General features: G+C 39.7%; 1 protein-coding gene across 1 annotated transcript in view; it reads left to right on the top strand.

The window, feature by feature from the left end:
• Positions 1 to 17,435, top strand: part of LOC133462240 (serine palmitoyltransferase 2-like) — a 36,946-nt gene extending 19,511 nt beyond the window's left edge. The window contains exons 9-12 of the mRNA XM_061743375.1: positions 160 to 286; positions 3,248 to 3,383; positions 11,112 to 11,241; positions 16,295 to 17,435. Coding sequence (XP_061599359.1) covers positions 160 to 286; positions 3,248 to 3,383; positions 11,112 to 11,241; positions 16,295 to 16,414 — 513 coding nt within the window. The 3' untranslated portion in view covers positions 16,415 to 17,435. The remainder of the gene's footprint in view (positions 1 to 159; positions 287 to 3,247; positions 3,384 to 11,111; positions 11,242 to 16,294) is intronic.
• Positions 17,436 to 20,329: the final 2,894 nt, after the last annotated feature.

Here is a 20,329-nt window from a genome sequence, read left to right as displayed (position 1 = left end):
TTATGGGAATCTAACAAGTAATGTTGAAGATGATCACAGAATCAACAGGAAAAGCAACTCCTTATCAAACCTTCCTTCCCTGAATGGATCGTAGAGAAATTAAAGCTGCATTTTCTTTCAGGCATATCTACTTACTGCTTGTATATCTGCTGGGTTTAGGAGCTTATCGAGTACCTGCGCTCCCATTCCCACAGTGCTGTGTACGCCGCCTCCATGTCTCCTCCTGTGGTGGAGCAAATCATCACTTCTATGAAGTGCATTATGGGAGAGCACGGAACATTAATAGGTAAGTTCAGATTTGGACAAAGCTTTAGCTTTTTCTTGTTGCTAAAAGTTTCAAATTTGCTTTTTGTTTATCATATTTGTGTATGAAGTGCTGTCAGCATGTTTGTAAGGGGTCACTCAACCAAGAATGAAGGAGAACCTCAAGTTGTCACTTTTACAAACGCTAAAGGCCACTGCTAGAGTCAAGTTTGTGTTATCTGTTATTGTAGAAACATGAAAGTGGAGCAGAAATGTTGTTTTCCTTAAGGAGACACTTGCCGCTCACTCTAGATCAGGGGTCGGCAACCCACGCCTCTAGAGCCGCATGCGGCTCTTTAGCGCAGCCCTAGTGGCTCCTGGAGCTTTTTCAAAAATGTTTGACCTTTTTTTTCTTCTTTTTTTCTTCTTATTTTTTCTTTTTTTTCTTCCTATTTCCTTTCCTTTTTAATCTCAACATTTTGACTTTTTTCTCGAAATTTTGACTATTTCCTCGACCTTTCAACTATTTTTTCGACATTTCGACTTTTTTCTCGACCTTTCAACTATTTTCTCAACATTTTGACTTTTTCCTCAACATTTCGACTTTTTTCTCGAGATTGTACTTCAACATTAATCTCGACATTTTGACTTTTTTCTCAACATTTCGACTTTTTTCTCAAAGTGCATAATGACAAAAAAAAATCTTCCCCCAGTCATAACTAATATCGATACATGCAGCATGTGTTGACTTCATTCTAAGGCTTATAAAAGACTTTTCATTTTTTGCGGCTTCTGACATATTTGTCTTTTGCATTTTTGGTCCAATATAGCTCTTTCAACATTTTGGGTTGCCGACCCCTGCTCTAGATTAACAAAAAAAAAAGAGAGAATGAATTACACACTAATTAATCTGTTACTGAAAATATATTCCATTTGGACAACAAAGGACGTCTCCACCCTGATCCCTGGAGTTAGTTTCACAAGCTGCAGAGATAAAGGCCATCATTGTAAATAGGAATTCATTCTCAGTTGACTAACCTGGAAAAATAAAGGGTAAAGGAAATAAATAAGACCGGAGTCTTTGGGCATAACTGACTGCTATCAAGACAAAACATTAATATTGAAGTATTTTACTTTGTAATGTGTATTAAAATATTTGCACCAAATAAATAAAATGGGCCTCTTTTCGTTGTCAATGATCTTTCCGTCAAAGGATTAATTTCTAACAAGATCTTGAGTAAGCCAAAGATGATATAAAATCATTATATTGCTAGATAATTTGTAACAGAAAAGAAATATTTGCAAATAGAAATGTTCAGGTCCATGTTCAGCCCCCCCACCCGTTTAACCTGACTAAACTAGTCTTGACATTGGAATCACATCTGCTGACAGGAATGTCTGGCATGGAAGCTTCATTTTTTTTTTTTACATAACTTATTTTGTCTGAGTTGAAGCTGTAAGTCTCATCAGTAGACACCAGAGGTCAGTACAATCTTATAAATGTTGGAAATGTTCAGCTGGGTAACTGGTAGTCTATTTGTAGCCAGTCTAAGAGCTAAAAATGGGAGTTAAGGATAGAGTGGCTAGACTCGTCGTCTAAATCGACATATGATCAAATCAAGCTGTCCTTCCCGATAGCACTCAGATCTCAATCTACATTTCTCTTAAAACAATAATATTGTTTATTGGGCTGTGCACAATTCCATCTCTGTCTCTGGGAACGGTGAAACCCTCCCCAGCAAGGAGCAAATGCTTCTCTTGTGACTGGGTGTCTCTTGCTCGGTTACTCCTGTTCAATCTCATGCTGCAGGTAGCAGCTCTGTGTGTCGAGGTGAGTCTGAATTCGTGAGCTCGCTGACAGCTCGTTGTGCTCTGTTTTGATGTGAACAAAGCATTTCAAAGAAACTCATCCTTGGGGAGAAGAAAATTACATTTCAGAGAAACCAAAAGCTAAATCTCCCCAAGGTGCCGGGATGCTCCTCAGCCTCAGTCATCTCATGAATGCAACTGTGTTCAGCTGATTATTGGACTCCTTCTTCTATCTCATCAAAGACACCTTAACCCACCTCTGAATCATTTCTTTTCTTTTTTTTCCTTAGCCATCCAGAAACACAAGGCTTGTTAAAGAATAAGCCCTTGTAGAGGAGAATGGTCTTTGTTCTGCTCTCTTTTCATTTTATTCTTTATTTCATTCAAAAAATAAAACAATTCAATACAAAAACAAATGTTCATAAATTGTGAATGAAAAGGGAGCAGAAAGAAGAAGAATCTTATCTAATCTGCCCCTTTTTCCAAGAAATAAATTCACAAATAACAAATTAAAAATTAAAAAAACAACAACTAAGTCAATAAAAAACTAAAATAAAATAAAATTACTGCCGTCTATGGGTATGTCAATCAAACTTAACTAACATATTTAATTATATTTACTTAACATACAGGCTTTAATTGGTCTTTTGAATGTAATGTTTGATTTGGATTCTTTGTTTTCTTTATTCAGATTGTTCCATAAACTGATTCCTTTCACAGAAACACAACGTTCCATCAATTTTGTCCTGCATCTTGGTTTTTTAAAAATCTCTGTTCCTTTAAAGTTATACTTGCATTCTCTTTTTTCAAATCGTTTCTGAATGTTGATTGGTAAAGTTTTTTTATGAGCTTTAAACATAATTTGCAGAATACTATAGTCTACCAATTCATGAAATTTCAACAATTTTAACTGAAGGAATAATGGATTTGTTGGATCTCTATATCGTTTTCTACTGATTACGGTATTCTTATGGCTTTTTTACCATCATTGGCAAATTATACTGAACAGAGCGGATATTTTGTGCCTCTGTAAATATCCACTAGTTGTTCTTGAATAACACATGACAATATAGATGAAATTGAAGCAAGTTGTTCATATTTAAATGACTGATTTATTAAATATACAGATGCTTGGTTAGCGTTGCATTGCATTTGCTGTCAGCGGCCATGTTTCAGAATCTCTTTTCCTCCACAGGCTGCGAACGTTTGCAGCAGCTGGCAGAAAACACGGTCTACTTCCGTAAGAGGCTTCGAGAAATGGGTTTCATCATCTACGGCAACAATGACTCCCCCGTCGTGCCCATGATGCTCTACATGCCCTCTAAGATCGGGTGAGGCATAAACTGCACGGCACACAGCTGCCGGTAAAATGGTGGTCATGTGCCCCCTGATTTAATCTTTGATTTGTGTGTGTGTTTGTTTGCGTGTGTAAAAAGATAATAAAAGTCATCTGACGGTAGTGGGCCTTAGTATTAGACATGGCAAGTTTATTTGTATAGCACAGGGGTCGGCAACCCAAAATGTTGAAGGAGCCATATTGGACCAAAAACACAAAAAAAAATATGTCTGGAGCCGCAAAAAATGAAAAGTCTTTTATAAGCCTTAGAATGAAGGCAACACATGCTGCATGTATCTATATTAGTTATAACTGGGGGAAGATTTTTTTTTTCATTATGCGCTTCGAGAAAAAAGTCGAAATGTCGAGAAAAAAGTTGAAATGTCAAGAAAAACATCGAAATTTTGAGAAAAAAGTCCAAATGTCGAGATTAATGTTGAAGTACATTCTCGAGAAAAAAGTTGAAATGTCGAGAAAAAAGTCAAAATGTCGCGAAGAAAAAAAGGGAAAAAAGGAAAAAAGAAAAAGAGAAAAAAGGAAAAAAAAAAGAGAAAAAAAAGAAGAAAAAAGAAAAAGAGAAAAAAAGAAGAAGAAAAGAAAAAAAAAGTCAAACATTTTTGAAAAAGCTCCAGGAGCCACTAGGGTGGCGCTAAAGAGCCGCATGCGGCTCTAGAGTCGCGGGTTGCCGACCCCCGGTATAGCACAATTCAACACAATGTAGTTCAAAGTGCTTTACATCAACATTAAAAGCGGCAAGACACAATTAAATAACAAATAAAATGAAATAAAATGATAAGGAAAGAGGTAAAATAATAAAAAGCGCAAGTTGTTAAAAAGTAAGGGCAGTAGAGTACAGCCGGTACACATCTCATTCTTAAAATTTAAATGAGCTGACAGTTTGAGCAGACCTCAGGTCTACAGAGAGAGAGAAAACTCATAAACGGCATATTACCTTTTATCACCATGCCATTATTTAACAATAAAGAAGCCAAAGAAAAAGTCATGTGGGCAAATGCTAAGTAGCACCTGTCTGCTTTCATAGGATTTAAGCCAAGTGATTATCATTAGCCCATAAAGTATCGGTCATCAGCAAGTGCTCCCACTTTTTATGAAATTAGCTGGTTTGGCAGTTTTCTGGTTTTCAACGTTCTTGTGTGTGTTAACACAATGCCAAAAGGGTAAGACATAAGAAAAGGTCTTAAACTGTGGTCACACTTCAGGCCAAAGCGACGCTAATCCCTTTTTCATTCGTCACTGACGTCAATTCTGCGTTAGTGAAGTCATGTCCCCACCCTCCACTCCTGGTAACAATTCCCCATCTGGACTCGTCTCAGTGGAGATTTCGAAGCCATCGCTGCACACAGGCCAACGTTAAATATTTTGCTCTCCTTTTCCTCAGTACTCTTCTCAATATAATTAGTTTATGAATTTCTCAGCTTCCACTGCACAAATACTTCAAAAAGAAATCATACAGGCTTGTTGCTGATGCATCCATGTTTACCTCCGTTCACCTGACGTACCTCATATGATGTCACTTTTGTATTAGTGCACAATAAATTCTGATATAAAATGCATTTAAAATACTAAACACTAAAAAAAGTAAGAATTGCTCACTAAAACCTCCAGTATGAACATGACCTTAGAGAAGCAATTGTTGGTGCACACCATTCTGGAATTGCTATAAAACCACTTTTTACCACTTCTAACTTCATTGATCTACAATGAGAAATGGAAAGCCAGAACATTTGAGACAGCTGACTCTCCTCGCAGGGGGTGGACGTCCCCGCAGATTTACCCCAAAGTAGGTCTATGGAATGGTAAAAGAAATGTACAATAAATCAATCTATCAAAGAGGTACTTCTCCCAACTTGCAGACCTCATTTAGGTTGTTGGAAGTTAAACTCTATGACAGCACATGGATGGCTTACACTTGTATAGCGCTTTCCTACAGCTCCAGAGCGCTTTACACTCTAGACATTCACCCAGACACTCACGCGTTCACACACCGGCTGTCGGCGGAGCCGTACAACAGTGCTGGCATGACAACCGGGAGAAACTCGGGGTTCAGTGTCTTGCCCAAGGACACTTTGGTGGATTAAGGAGGAACTTGGGCTCGAACCACTGACCTTCAGGTTCATGAGAGAACGCTCTACCTACTGAGCCACCTACCCCTTCCTCTAGATCAGTGATTCTCAACTGGTGGTCGGGACCCGGAAGTAGGTCACAGACCCATTTTCAGGGGGCCCTGTGCCTCAGATGATGGTAATGATCTCAGGTAAACCTACATAATTTTCAGCCTTTTTGGATATACTTCCCCTTTTCATGTATTTGCAGGAAAACACGACCTGATTCGGTTTAGAAGTGGCTGTTGAGATACTTTGATTGTCACATTAGCTTCCTGTTTGAAGCTTGTTTAGTGACTGAGTAACTTCACTCCTACTGTATTGTGCTCATAATTAGTGGATGCTCAGCTAAAGCCATATATTTGGGGAAATATTTTTCAGTTGCTTTTTTATCTCACGTTAGTACGTGAAAACACTACACCACACCCCTGCTCTAGAAGACTGATCAAGACCTCAGTTTTCAGGTCTATTATCAGATGAGTTGTGTTTTTACAAAAAAAAAGCATCAAAGAGGGGATTCTACTTTTTGCACGACTGTTATTCAATTCAATTCAATTCACACTTTATTAATGACACATCTCGAGAAGAGGTCCATAGTACCATTAAAAAATTATACATATAACATACACGATATAAAAGACAACAACCTATGAAATAAAAGACAACAAAAACCACAATACAGGAGACTTTAAAACAACAGTGACACAAAAAGAAAACAGTGTCAGGCGCAAGTGTAGAGACATGAACGCCAGTGGTTCCACAACGTAGATGTGAACCTGACTGAGCTAAGTGCAGGATTCATTAAGCAGGTGATAATGCTATTTAAAGAGTTAGATACTCTACATATAAATTTATACATCAAATTCCGTAGCACAGCAGAACAGGCTGGTACTCAAACACTAGCAAACAGATGACTGGCACTACAGCACCTTGGGACTTTAAGAAGCAGCCTCATGCAGTCATTATAAGCCACAGTGAGCCTCTGCATGCTGCTTTTCTTGTTGCGACACCACAAGTGTTCAACATTATTGTATGTTGAATGAAGCATATTGATATATACGTGGTCACGAGGTATAATATATCATGTGTTAATTGTACGACATCATAATACATAGAGTATACAGCTATAGAAGAGTAAAGAGAAAAACTATTTGAAATACTGGGGAAAATAAAGGGTGCGGAGCCAGCTAAAAACACGTGACTGGAAGGCTGACAGTAGTGTCGAGTCATCACCGTAGACCAGGTGTTGCGATGTGAGCTGGGAGCTGCAAATGTAACCCTGCATCTGCCAAACTTTCAACATAAAGATTCACCGTTTCAAGATTTCGCAGCATGGTGGTTACTTAGCACTGCTGCCTACCAGGAAGAAGGTTCCCGGTTCAACTCCCGGGAACCGTAGGAATCTTCCTGTATGGAGTTTGCATGTTCTCCTCGTGCTTGTGTAGGTTTTCTCTGGTTACTCCGGCACGTCCAAACACATGGATGTCAGGTCGATTGATGATTCTAAATTGCCTGTAGGTGTGTGTGAGAGGGAGTATGTGTGTAGTTGTTAGTTTATCTCTACAGTATGTTGCCCTGCAACGGACAGGCAACCTGTCCAGGGTTTCCCTGCTTTTACAGCTTTTACTTAATGGGCTGGATTGGCTCCAGCAGACCTCTGCAACGCAGTACAGGTTTAACCCTTGGGCTGTCTTTGGGTCAAGGGAGGGTGAAGGGAGAAAAGATGGAAGCAAGGAAAGAACGAAGTAAGGAAGAAAGGATGGAAGGGAGGAAAGATGGAAGGAAGGGAGAAAGGAGAAAGGAGAAAAGAAGGAAGGAAGTAGGAAAGGGAGTAAGGAAGGGAGGAATGGAAGGAAGGAAGAAAGGAGAAAAGAAGGAAGGAAGGGAGGAAAGATGGAAGGAAGGGATAAAGGAAGGAAAGAAGGGAGGAATGGAAGGAAGGGAGAAAGGATAAAAGAAGGAAGGAATTAGGAAAGGGAGTAAAGAAGGCAGGAATGGAAGGAAGAAAGAAAGGAGAAAAGAAGGAAGGAAGTAGGAAAGGGAGTAAGGAAGGGAGAAAAGATGGAAGGAAGGGAGAAAGGAGAAAAGAAGGATGGAAGTAGGAAAGGGAGTAAGGAAGGGAGAAAAGATGGAAGGAAGGGAGAAAGCAAGGAATGGAGAAAAGGAAAGAAAGAAGGAAGGAATGGAGAAAATAAGGAAGGAAAAGCAAAGAAGGTAATAAAGGAACAAATGATGAAAGGGAGGTAGGAAGAAAAATGAGTAAAGGAGGGTAAAAAAGGAGGAAAAGAGGAAAGGAAGAAGGAAGGAGAGAGCATGGCAGGAGGAAAGAAGGATAGAAGAATTGGGTCATTTTGACCCAAAGACAGTACAAGGGTTAAGCTGGTAAAGAAAATGGATGGATTTCAACTAATACCGCAGGAGATCGCCCTTCAGTATGTGTTGGTGATTAACGAGGGCCACAGTCACAAGTTTGACATTATGAAAATATGAGTGTTAGAAGAGATGTTTATGTGATGCAACTCAAAATTATACTTAGACATTTAAAACAAACCTTTAATGTTTCAAACCTGTTTTGTTTTCAATTTTCTGTCTTTTAAAATCATGGATTTAATCCTGTGATTTAATTGTATTGACTTTGGGGGCAGCAAATAATTTATAGGCCTACATATCATTCATACCTAAGGTGGGTATTGCATTAAAAAAAGGATAGATAAAAAGAATAATCACTGTTTTATTTTCGACTTACTTACAGAAAAACCTTTTGTGTGTAGTACTATATACTACGTGTACTATGAAATTTGGAGGTTGAACTGCTGATTAGGAAGTGTGGGGAACCTCTCCAGAGAGGGTTGCTACAGTCAAATACAGAGTGAAACTGCACTAAATAAGTTTGCTGACCTTCATTTCTCAAAAATCCTTTTTTTTTTAAAGAAAATCTTTTCCTTTCATTATACACAATGAGGTGAGTGAACCAGAGCCCATTTCACATTCTGAGGAAAAGCCACATATCTCAACTTTATCAAAAGAATCGCTTTTTGCCTGAATCGTTGGCAGTTTTCTCAATCCTCCGGAGAAAACAAGGTTTCCCCCTCATAGAGATGACCCGGTTGTCCTTCGCATGAGAATGCCTCTGAAATAAAGTTCTAAGTGCATTTTCCGACAGGATTTTTTTATTTTTAACCAAAGTGAATTTGTGTTTTCTTCAACCAGTCATGTGACTGTAAGGTAAACCTCATGTCAGTTTCCTTATAGAAGGGGAAACAAGGCAAGGTCATTTCTAAGAAAGTAAAAATAGACTTGTTAGGAGAAAATTGAAAGACCGTTTTAGACTATTATGCTGGTTTAAGAATTCTAGCCAGGACTTTATTTACTTTTTATTACCCAATTTGCTGATGTATTTGCTTATAATCAAACCATTTTAACTAGATTGATGGAATATTAAGATTATTCCTAGAGGAGCAGTTTTTGCTGTGTAGATTATTATAGACCCGAGGTCCATTTGAACATAATTAATGATAAAAGCAGACATGAATTTAAAAGACAACTGTACCAGTGTCTCCAGAGCTCAGACTGACATTATAAAGCACTGAACTTAACATTTGATAACAGCAAGATTATTTCATTTCTAGAGTCATTTTGTCTGCCAATGAATTCAAAACGTGACAACCCTCAAGACAGATGGAAAAGAGCTGACTGGAGCTGACTCTTTAACAGTCTCCTTAGGGCATCATTATATTGCCACTTTCTGCCTCTGAAGGCTTGCTTTTTTTTGTTTTCTTTTTTAATTAGACCAAATATGTACACTATACAAAGAGGTGCATTATGTCAGCTTCACAGGGTCAGTACATGAACTAAATTTCTGTTTGCTTGTACGTTCATAAATATCGGCTTCTGTAATCTAATGTCCAAAATATTTAACATTATTGGAAACATTACCTGCCGTGTTAAAGTGAAAAAAGCTCATCCATTTGTCTTCCTTAGTTTTCTTGATCGTAACAATGCTCTGTGCATCATTCAGTCTGTCTGATGTCGTGTTGTACCGTATTGGCCCGAATATAAGACGACCCTGATTATAAGACGACCCCCCCTTTTTCAAGACTCCAGTTTGAAAAACGAGTTTTTGAACACCAAATTAATTTTTTTTATACAGAAAATAATTACAGTACATCTGAAACAAATGATTACAACAATATATTCGAGAGAAAAAGCATGTTATTTTGCCTCATTCAAATCATCATCTTGAAGTTTGCATCATAACTTCTTCCACCCACTTTTCTCCAGATTGTCGCTACGTTTCTCCATTTTCTGTTATCTCTTCTCTTATTCTTTTTCTCTTTTCTTTCTTACCGCTATTTTTTATTTTTCTTCTTCGTGCTACCACTATTTTTATTTTCATTCTTGGTGACAGGGGTTTGCTTTGGCCTGGGGAGTTAAGTTCAGCATTCACTTTAAAGATATCTGGCGCCATCTAGCGTTGTGAATGGGTATAACGTCTAGACCCCGAATGTAAGACGACGCCCACTTTTTCAGTCTTATTTCAATGCAAAAAACACCGTCTTATATTCGGGCCAATACGGTATATCATAACCAGAGCATATGTGAGACAGCTCACCAGTGTACTGCCCACCATACCAGTTCTACACATGTTCAACTGTTAAGACAAATCTAAACAGTGCTGAGGACAGAACACGTCCTTGTCTGACACCATTACATATGGAGCTAGAACAGTCTCAAAAGTGACAAATGCACAGGACAAGATTCACAAATGCACACGCCGATTCACTGGTTGAACGGCCTGACAAACCATCTCCGATCGCACTGTTTTCTTTACGAGATCACAAGAAAAGCAGAGCAGTGATCTCCTCTCCATCCCGTGTTGCTGTCTTGTTCATTTATCTTTATTCCACCAGCTGGTTTATTAAACTACTACAAAATATTGAATCACTTTTCTAAGCGAACGGACGCGAACGCAGGCTCAAACAGCAGGTGTATCCGCCCCTTTAATCTGATTGGTTTATGAGTAAATCGTCCCCCACGTGGGGTGCGCGCTTATGATTGGCTGAAACAAAGGAGGATATCTGATTGGTTGCAGAGCCTTCCATGTTTAAAAAAAAAAACATTTGTGGATTGAGTCACGTCAGGGGAGTCTCAAAAGTCACACACAAATGCAGCTCAACCCACAGACAAAAGAACGTTTGTAATCAGGTTATATTTGTGTGTGCATCAAAAACACATTTGTGTATCTTGTCCTATGCACGTGTGAATCTTGTCCTGTGCATTCGTGGATCGGTGTGTGCATTTGTCACTTTTGAGACTGTTCTAGCTCCATATTACACTCACGAAAAGGTGCAGATATACAGTTTTCCCATTTAACTTGCTTGGTCTGATGGGAAGACCAAAAAGATTTAGACACGGCCACTTGATTCAATTGGTGAAACAATGTTTGTCACAGTCAAATATATTAAATTTACCTTTTATAAACAGTAAACCTATAGATGTTAGAGTGGGATTACCTTTTGTTTTTCCTGTCTATGTGATATGACTGGTAAAAGGAAGGAAACGCAGTGTGTCCTCATGCCGCTCTTGTTGTCTGCCATCAGAGCGTTCGGCAGGGAGATGCTGAAGAGGAACATCGGTGTGGTGGTCGTGGGCTTCCCTGCTACACCCATCATCGAGTCCCGGGCGCGATTCTGCCTCTCTGCCGCCCACTCCAAAGACGTGCTTGACAAAGTAAGCAGTCGCCCCAGCTTTTAGTGGCTTCCTGGTTCAAAAGTGTCCTCTAACGTTGTAAACATTCACTGCCTGCGTCGGTGAGACAATGCTCTGGTCGACTGAGTTAAGAAGTTTCCAGCAGAGCATCTTATGTGACTTATTTTAAAGGTAAAAGTTTTCACGACAGCAGTTTACGGATTTATTTATTTATTTTTGCCGGTAAGTGGCGTTTACTCATCAATCATACTAGTTTTTTTTTCCAGCTTTTACACAGCTGCTCCTTTTGTATTCAGAGTGCAAAATCAGCACAGTTTGACTTTGATTTGGGAAAGAGAAAAAAAAAACTTCAGAACAATTTCTTCACATGTATTGATTTTGACTAGTCTTGCGTAGCCTCGTCTCACTGTTGTCTGCCCACACAGGAGAACGGGCCGAGTGAGGCCATTACTATTCAGTGAAAAACTCTCCAGCTTGTTACAATTCCTCTAATTAGTCGGAATTGTTAGTCCCAGGGTTCGCTGCTCTGAGCTCACTGATGCTTTTGTCAAGTATTCATCCAGTAGCCTATGGCTAATTACAAAACTTTGATTATTTATATTTAAAAATATATATTTTTTTTTATTTATTTCCTTGTCAAACCTTTCCTGTGTGTGGTTATTAGCTCGACTTAACCTGCAGGACTCCTACAAACAAGACCCGGGCGTCTGCTAATAATCCACCTGACTGGTGCTGCACGGATCCAATTTTTGTTTTGAGTTTCAAGCTTTAAAGTTGGTGAAAGTCAGAACATTTTAGAACAAAGTATTCTGAAGACTTTCAAGTTGTTTAAAACCAAGTCAGGAGATTAAAGTGACACTATGAGGAAGCAGGGCTTTAGTATGTGCAGGAAGGCTGTAATCAAAGGACAAAGGTTGATCCCCCGTGAGTCAAACGTCTCATTGAAGTCACTAAGACGGGCCTCATCCCTCCCAGCTCCGTCTGACATCCACAGCTTCAGGAAAAGTTTGACTGACTTGACTCTTGTTTAAAAAGAAACCCCCCGTTAATGTGTAACATGTTGCGAGCACCAGGAGTTACAAGCAGTTTAACTACAACGGGGCTCTTTGTGCCGGCATGTGGCTGCGCAGACTGCCCTAATTTTATTGCTGGTGAAAACGTACGTAAAAGCTGCCGACTGTTTTTAGAGCCGCTCTGTTGAATCCGCTACAAACGTACCAGCTTTCAAACTGCCAAACACTCCTTAAAATTTGGATTTTCCACAGTGTGGTCCTTGTTTTAACACAAATGCCGGTTGGAAGAGGGTGGTTGAGCCTGAAGATCTGAACTGTATTAAATTAAACTCTTTTCCTGACCACCTCCATTCTCCACAGTACCGTAATGCAGGGCCTTCTGCATCAGCTTAAGGTTTGATGTTTTATTTATGTGTATTTGAATGTTCTGAAAGGAAGTCTGTAGTTATCTTCACAACACTTCTTTCAGGATGCTGATTAGGAATGGGCGATATTTTACCGTTCACGATATACCGTCAAAAAAATTCCTCACGATAAGAATTTGTCATCTCGCGGTAAAAATGATAAATTCCCGTTTTTGTGTAAAGCCGATTTTTGGAAGGGAGAAAACAAGGAAAGAAGGAAGGAAGGGAGAAAAGAGGAAGGGAAGAAAGAAGGAGAGAGCAGGAGGGAGGGAGGAAGGAAGGAAGGAAGGAAGGAAGGAAGGAAGGAAGGAAGGAAGGAAGGAAGGAAGGAAGGAAGGAAGGAAGGAAGGAAGGAAGGAAGGAAGGAAGGAAGGAAGGAAGGAAGGAAGGAAGGAAGGAAGGAAGGAAGGAAGGAAGGAAGGAAGGAAGGAAGGAAGGAAGGGAGGGAGGGAGGGAGGGAGGGAGGAAGGAAAGGGGAGAAAACAAGGAAAGGAGGAAGGAAGGGAGAAAAGAGGAAGGGAAGAAGGAAGGAGAGAGCAGGAGGAAAGAAGGAAGGAAGGGGAAGAAGGAAGGAAGGAAGGAAAGAAGGAAGGAAGGAAAGGGGAGAAAACAAGGAAAGGAGGAAGGAAGGGAGAAAAGAGGAAGGGAAGAAGGAAGGAGAGAGCAGGAGGAAAGAAGGAAGGAAGGGAAAAAAGAAGGAAGTGAGCCAGAAAGAAAGAAAGAAAGAAAGAAAGAAAGAAAGAAAGAAAGAAAGAAAGAAAGAAAGAAAGAAAGAAAGAAAGAAAGAAAGAAAGAAAGAAAGAAAGAAAGAAAGAAAGAAAGAAAGAAAGAAAGAAAGAATGAATGAATGAATGAATGAATATCGGGGTAAATGCCAGAAATTATGATGATACATTTTTTAGTCCATACCGCCCATCCCTAATGCTGATCCACTCCCAAAAAATTACAAAAAGATGTTTGTTCATCTGTTTACTTGCTGTGCTTGATGTGCTTTAGTTATGTCACGGATTATTCTACTTTTGCTGAGTACATGTGGGATGTTTGGAGATGTTTCTTTGTGAGGACGCCCACCTTTGCGATGAATGATCTTCCACACAGGTTTGATCATCTCCTGTACGACGTACCTGTCGGTCAAGAGGACCCAGATATACGGATTCATGCTACATCTGAAGCCGTTCTCTTTTCTAAAAAGCTAAAAAGCCCAGAACATAATGAGGTGAAGACAGGGAGTGGGAGGGTTTTAGGGCTGCGTGCTTTCATTTGTCCTGATGTTGAAATCGCTCGCTTGCTGTGGATTCTCCGTATCATTTTCACGTACTGCTCAGTGTCGGGCTGATCTGTGCTTTTCTTTCATCCTCCAATGAGCTTGGAGGATGAAAGGAACACCATGCATTCACATGCACATAATTGTAAATCCTTTTATCGTGCCTACGTCATTTCAGTGACTGCATGAATATCCTGACCTTTAACTCTGTCTTTCCCGGATCTTCATGAATGTCCTTAAACACAGTTACAGATATCATCATGAAATGCGACTTTGGCCTCCAATGACAGCAAGGGATTAACTTGATGATGGAAACTTTCACAGATGTGAAACGTTGTATCCTTCTTTTCACAATTTCTTAAGAACTTAATGCGTCACGCTGGTAATACGATGCAGAAGCTCCCGATTCAACCCCGCCCTTCCAGCTCTGGTCATAGAGACTAGTATTCAGTGGGAGAGTGAGCCTGGCTTTTTCTTCTCCCCTTCCCACTCACTCGTTATAAAAAAATAGGAATTTTAAATGTTCCCACTACCCTACTTTGTTTAACAAAGCATCTGACAATTGTTGCAACATGGGTTACATTGCTGGAGTTAATCCCAGAAGGCTTCACCGAGCAGGCGATTAAAATCAACAGTGTTGGGTTTTTACAGGATTCAGAGGAGTTCTGTGTTTAGTAACATTAAATTGTCATGGGAATACAGAGGGAAAGTGCCTCTGGAAGCAGTGGCTCTTCCTGCTTTGTATCTCTGAATATAGTCATCCTGGTCTGTGTGAACTGATGTCAGAAATGCAGATGAAGGTAATGGACTGAGCAAAAAGTGGTGGCTAAATACTGTAAGTGCATTGTGCTGAACCCACAGACCCCCCTGTTCTTACTCTGTCACTAGACTCTGGGTCTTCTTCCAGTTGTGTACCTCGTAGCTGTCTTGCTTTGTTTCAGTCTCATGCACTAAATTTAACCCTTGTACTGTCTTTGGGTCAAAATGACCTAATTCTCCTGTTCCTTCTTTCCTCCTGCTCTCTCCTTCCTTCTTTTCTCCCTTCGTACATTCTTTCCTTGTTTTCTCCTTTCCTTCCTTCATTCTTTTTTTCCTTCATTCTTTTTTTCTTTCCTTCCTTCCTTCCTTCCTTCCTTCCTTCCTTCCTTCCTTCCTTCCTTCCTTCCTTCCTTCCTTCCTTCCTTCCTTCCTTCCTTCCTTCCTTCCTTCCTTCCTTTCTTCCTTCTTTTCTCCCTTCCCTCCTTCTTTTCTCCTTTCCTTCCTTCTTTTCTCCTTTCCTTCCTTCCTTCTTTTTTCCCTTCCTTCCTTCTTTCCTCCCTTCCTTCCTTCTTTTCTCCCTTCCTTCCTTCTTTTCCTTCTTTCCTCCCTTCCCTCCTTCTTTCCTCCCTTCCTTCCTTCTTTTCTCCCTTCCTTCCTTCTTTTCTTCCTTCCTTCCTTTCTCCCTTCCTTCTTTTCTCCCTTCCTTCCTTCCTTCCTTCTTTTCTCCTTTCCTTCCTTCTTTCCTCCCTTCCTTCCTTCTTTTCTCCCTTCTTTCCTCCCTTCCTTCTTTTCTTCCTTCCTTCCTTCTTTCCTTCCTTCCTTCTTTTCTCCTTTCCTTCCTTCTTTCCTCCCTTCCTTCCTTCTTTTCTCCCTTCCTTCCTTCCTTCCTTCTTTTCTCCTTTCCTTCCTTCTTTCCTCCCTTCCTTCCTTCTTTTCTCCCTTCTTTCCTCCCTTCCTTCTTTTCTTCCTTCCTTCCTTCTTTCCTTCCTTCCTTCTTTTCTCCTTTCCTTCCTTCTTTCCTCCCTTCCTTCCTTCTTTTCTCCCTTCCTTCTTTCCTTTTTTTCTCCCTTCTTTCTTTCTTTCCTCTCTTCTTCTCTTCCTCCTTCCTTGACCTGAAGACAGCACAAGGGTTAACTTCATTTAGAGACACAACAGGCATCTGTAATATCCCTGGGAGGCATTAAGTGCTGGAACCAGCAAGTTGCTAACATGATTAAACCGGATGCAGTCAAAGAAAATAGGTACTAAAACACCTTCTGTAATCCATGTATACATGCATGTAGTCATCAAACATGTTCTTATTGTTGACTATATAATGTGAAATCTTAAAATGCCACGCACGACTTTAGCTGAATGAAATTTCAGCCAGAATGGAAAACAGAAGATGGGGCAGATGGATGAGACATCACTGTCTTCACAGAAATGCAAATCACTGGTAGTTTCTTCCACCAGCAACATGTAAGGCTGAGAAATGTGAAGAAATTGGTCCAACAGTCTTCCCTCTCAGCTCATGTTTGTGATTTCTATGTTGGAGCCTTCCCATTTTCCCATTAACTGTTTTCTGCTGCAGGTTTAACATTCCTCATACGTCATGCTAAACAGCAGTTTTTTTTCTTCTGCAAATGTGTCCCCAGGCGCTGGGTGCCATCAGTGAGGTAGGAGACCTGCTTCAGCTCAAGTACTCCCGTCACAGAATACAGCCGTCTCTGGAGCGGCCGTTTGATGAGGACGTTTACGAGGACATAGATGACTGATAAACCAAAGTGGTGGGAATCAGAACAGCCACAGAGAAATACAGGTCAAAATGCATCACAAGTCTTCCAGGAGGACCAGGATGTGCACACGCCCCCACCTGTCACTAACTTGCCACAATATAACCCCACAACAAATGGAAATCTCATCCGATTCTTCTTTGCCTTACTTACACATGCAGAACTTGTGGTGAATGCACTGAAAACAGCACCTCTGCTTTCTCCTGTGTACTTTTGGTGTATTTTATGTCATTGTTATTATTTTTATGATTTTGTTTTAAATACTTTTGCATTTATTTTATTTTTTTAGTCACTTACATGTCGTGTGTCTTGTGGAATTTGTTGTTGTTCAGCCTTGTTACACATGTGAGGTGCATGTCGGCTCTCCAAATGTTACTGAGAATCTGCCTCAAGGGGACTCTGGAGCTGATTTCATGGGTTAAAGTTGCATTTAGCTGTTAAAAACACATTCCTATCCAGTACTTTTCAGCTCACTGATTATTGCCGTGAACAGAACGGACAGGATCGTACGAGCTGCCTGTCTGAAGGCCAGCTTTTATGGAACAGCTACGTTTTTAAAGTCAAAATCCCTTTCCCAGAGTGGGAATATTGCTCTGAACAGTCATTTCTGACAGAATCAGGTTTCAGTGTTTTTTGTTTTTCATCCTTGATTTTTATTTCCACCAGTTGTTTTTTTTTTTCTTAATTTTTTTATTTTTTTTTTTTATTTTTTTTACGTTTCTATTTCTGTAACACTAAACATGAAATGTTAATCACCAAAGTTTCGAGGTGCTGAATGTCTCCAACCGTCAGTCTTTCAGCTGAGCGAACTGCCGCGCTTCATACAGTTTGTAGTATAAACACAAGCTATTTACTTAAAAGATAAGAGGAAACAAGTCCAATTTGAGCTTTTAAAGGCACAGTTCACCTCCAAAGCAAATGCATTTCCCCCCACTGGTCTGTTGTGCTCTTTTCCACATTTTCTGGGGTGTTTTTTTGGTTGGTTTTGAATTGATCAGTTTTAGAAGACCTTTGCCTGCTGTTCAGTTTAATAAATGTGGTTGAGACTTGACTTGTAGTCAATAACTTCAGAAAACTGTTTTTTTTTTTTTTTTTTTGGTAGATACTGCTTTCTCTCTACCAAACCATCAGCCATGTGTCCTTCACCGCAGTGCTGGTGGAAGACTGATGGGAGATTTAGTCGTTCAGGCCCAACTCCCTCTCGTGTAGGCCTAGCCCGGGGATCAGCAACCCGCGGCTCCAGAGCCGCATGCAGCTCTTTAGCGCCGCCCTGGTGGCTCCTGGAGCTTTTTCAAAAATGTTTGACCTTTTTTTTCCTTTTTTTTTCTCTTTTTTTCTCTTTTTTTCTTTTTTCTTCTTTTTTCCTTTTTTTCTCTTTTTCTTCCTTTTTCCTTTCCTTTTTAATCTCGACATTTTGACTTTTTTCACAAAATTTTGACTATTTCCTCGACATTTCAACTTTGTTCTCAACATTTTGACTTTTTTCTCGACATTTCGACTTTTTTCTCAAGATTGTACTTCAACATTAATCTTGACATTTTGACTTTTTTCTCGAAATTTTGACTTTTTTCTCAACATTTCGACTTTTTTCTCGACATTTCGACTTTTTTTCCTCAACATTTCAACTTTTTTCTCAACATTTCAACTTTTTTCTTGACATTTCGCCTTTTTTCATGACATTTCGCCTTTCGCCATTTGCCTTCATTCTAAGGCTTATACAAGGCTTTTAATTTTTTGCGGCTCCAGACATATTTTTTTTTTTGTGTTTTTGGTCCAATACGGCTCTTTCAACATTTTGTGTTGCCGACCCCTGGCCTAGCCTGCTGGAACTGAGTCTTCTTTTTGCCTTTAATAACGACTGCCGCTTGGAACTTGGTGGTTCTGTCGGCAGAGATAAGACATCATACTGTTACCTGCAGAGGACATCACCTTTACTTCCTGTCCAGGAGTTTGTGCGTGTCCAGTACCAGATGCACGCCGTCTTCTCGGCTTGAATAATGTAGTTAGGAATGGAAAATAGTTCTGATGCGAAACTGCGTACAACAAAGCTTAAGGGTTTGTCTGGTGACGCCACGAGCCAAGCGCCCTTTAATTTTGTTCTTTTGGGGTGAACTGTCCCTTTTTAAAATGTCTAAACCCTCCTACAGTTGGATGATTCATTTTCTGTTTTTTATTTTTAAAAAAGGTTCAAAAACGTTACGTTGCTGCTTCAGAGCCGTATCCGCCTCGGCTGCCAGAAGCTCTTGGTCAGTACGACTGTGCCAAAGTGGAAATGGACCAGTTTGAACAAGTGAGAACAAATGCTCATGTAAGTGTATTTGTATACACTCTAAATGTAAGAATGAAAACAGTATTTGTATGTTTTCTAAGTCTTATAGACGCTCTGTATTTAACTTTAGCTTCAGATGGCCGACTGAGGAAAGAACGGACGGAACAGTGAGGTTCGGTGCGTCTCAGCTGTTCCAGTTGCTGCTCTTTTGACACACAGTTTCGTCCTCGTACACTTTTGTTATAAGCAGTTTTTCCGTACATCCCACCGTTGCGCTTCACGTTGGCAACACCTCGTACTGAGGGGAGCTGTGGAAAACACACAAACACTTTCATATACTGTATGTGCTCAGTGAGATTTTTGTCAATGAAGCTGCTTCGCACAGATTGTGGTGCTCAAAGATGACTTTATTTTAATCTGTGACAAGTTAACATGTCTGTATGTCTGTCTGTCTGGAGAGGCTTTTAAATCTTAATGTAAATGGGAGATGATTGTGTTCTTAGGAAATTATTTTACTTAAGTTTCTGTTGGAAAAATGCACCACTCGTGCATGAGCTGTAAAAACCTACGGAAGAGTATTTGGGCCAGGCAGGACAAAAATAAAAATAATATTTTAGAGGAGGAAGATTTTTTTCATTATGCACTTTGAGAAAAAAATCGAAATGTCGTGATTAATGTTGAAGTACAATTTTGAGAAAAAAGTCGAAATGTCGAGAAAAAAGTCAAAATTTCGTGAATAAAGTTGAAATGTTGAGAAAGAGACAAAATTTCGACTTTATTCTTGAAATTGTATTTCAACATTATTCTCGACATTTCGACTTTTTTCTCGAAATTGTATTTCAACATTATTCTTGACATTTTGATTTTTTTCTCTCGACATTTCGACTTTTTTCTTGAAGTGCACAATAAAAAAAAATCTTCCCCTCTCAAATATTTTTCTCCTGCATGGCCCTGGTTCTCTTCCGTAAAAACCTTTTGAGTTCTCACACAGAGATTTTCTTTTTATACTTAATGCATTTACTTTTTCACCAAAGAAAAGGGTCAAACGATGCTAAAAGCAGGCATTTGGAACTTGTTTTAGCGTCGCTATTTTCCGCTGTAGAACCACTCGGCCTCATGTCGCGATGCATTGGTTGGTACTCCGTTAACGCGTCAAGATGTATCTGTGAAAACTCCGCTGTTAACTCCTCACTGTTACTGAGAAAGATCGTACAAGCGGGGTAACCAATTGGTTGTTAGGGAACATTTTTATTATGGATCACCCGGGACACGCGAGTGAGTGAGTGAAACTGACCCCACGCTACAGATAATTGTTTTCTGATATTTCATTAGTGCCTTTCGAAGCTAAATATTTTGCTGATTGGTGTCAAAGTTCAGTTGTTCATGTCTATTAAACCTCAAGCTTTTATTATTAATGCTACTTCTGATTAGCACTGGGTGTGTGGCCACTGCTGACTAATTGTCATGTTTTAAATCATACAAATGCACTTTTTTAAAGACATCAGCATCATTTTAGTGAAATGTCACCATGTCAGTTGAAATATATCATTAAAAACAATACTATCTTCAACTGCGTGCAGTTTTTAGACTACAATTGAATATACTTGGCTAAGTTGTTCTTTGTTTTC

This window comes from Cololabis saira, chromosome 16 (assembly GCF_033807715.1).
Source record: "Cololabis saira isolate AMF1-May2022 chromosome 16, fColSai1.1, whole genome shotgun sequence".
NCBI classification, from domain to species: domain Eukaryota; kingdom Metazoa; phylum Chordata; class Actinopteri; order Beloniformes; family Belonidae; genus Cololabis; species Cololabis saira.
Note: the sequence above shows the minus strand (reverse complement) of the source record. Positions and strands in the feature narration are given on the sequence as shown.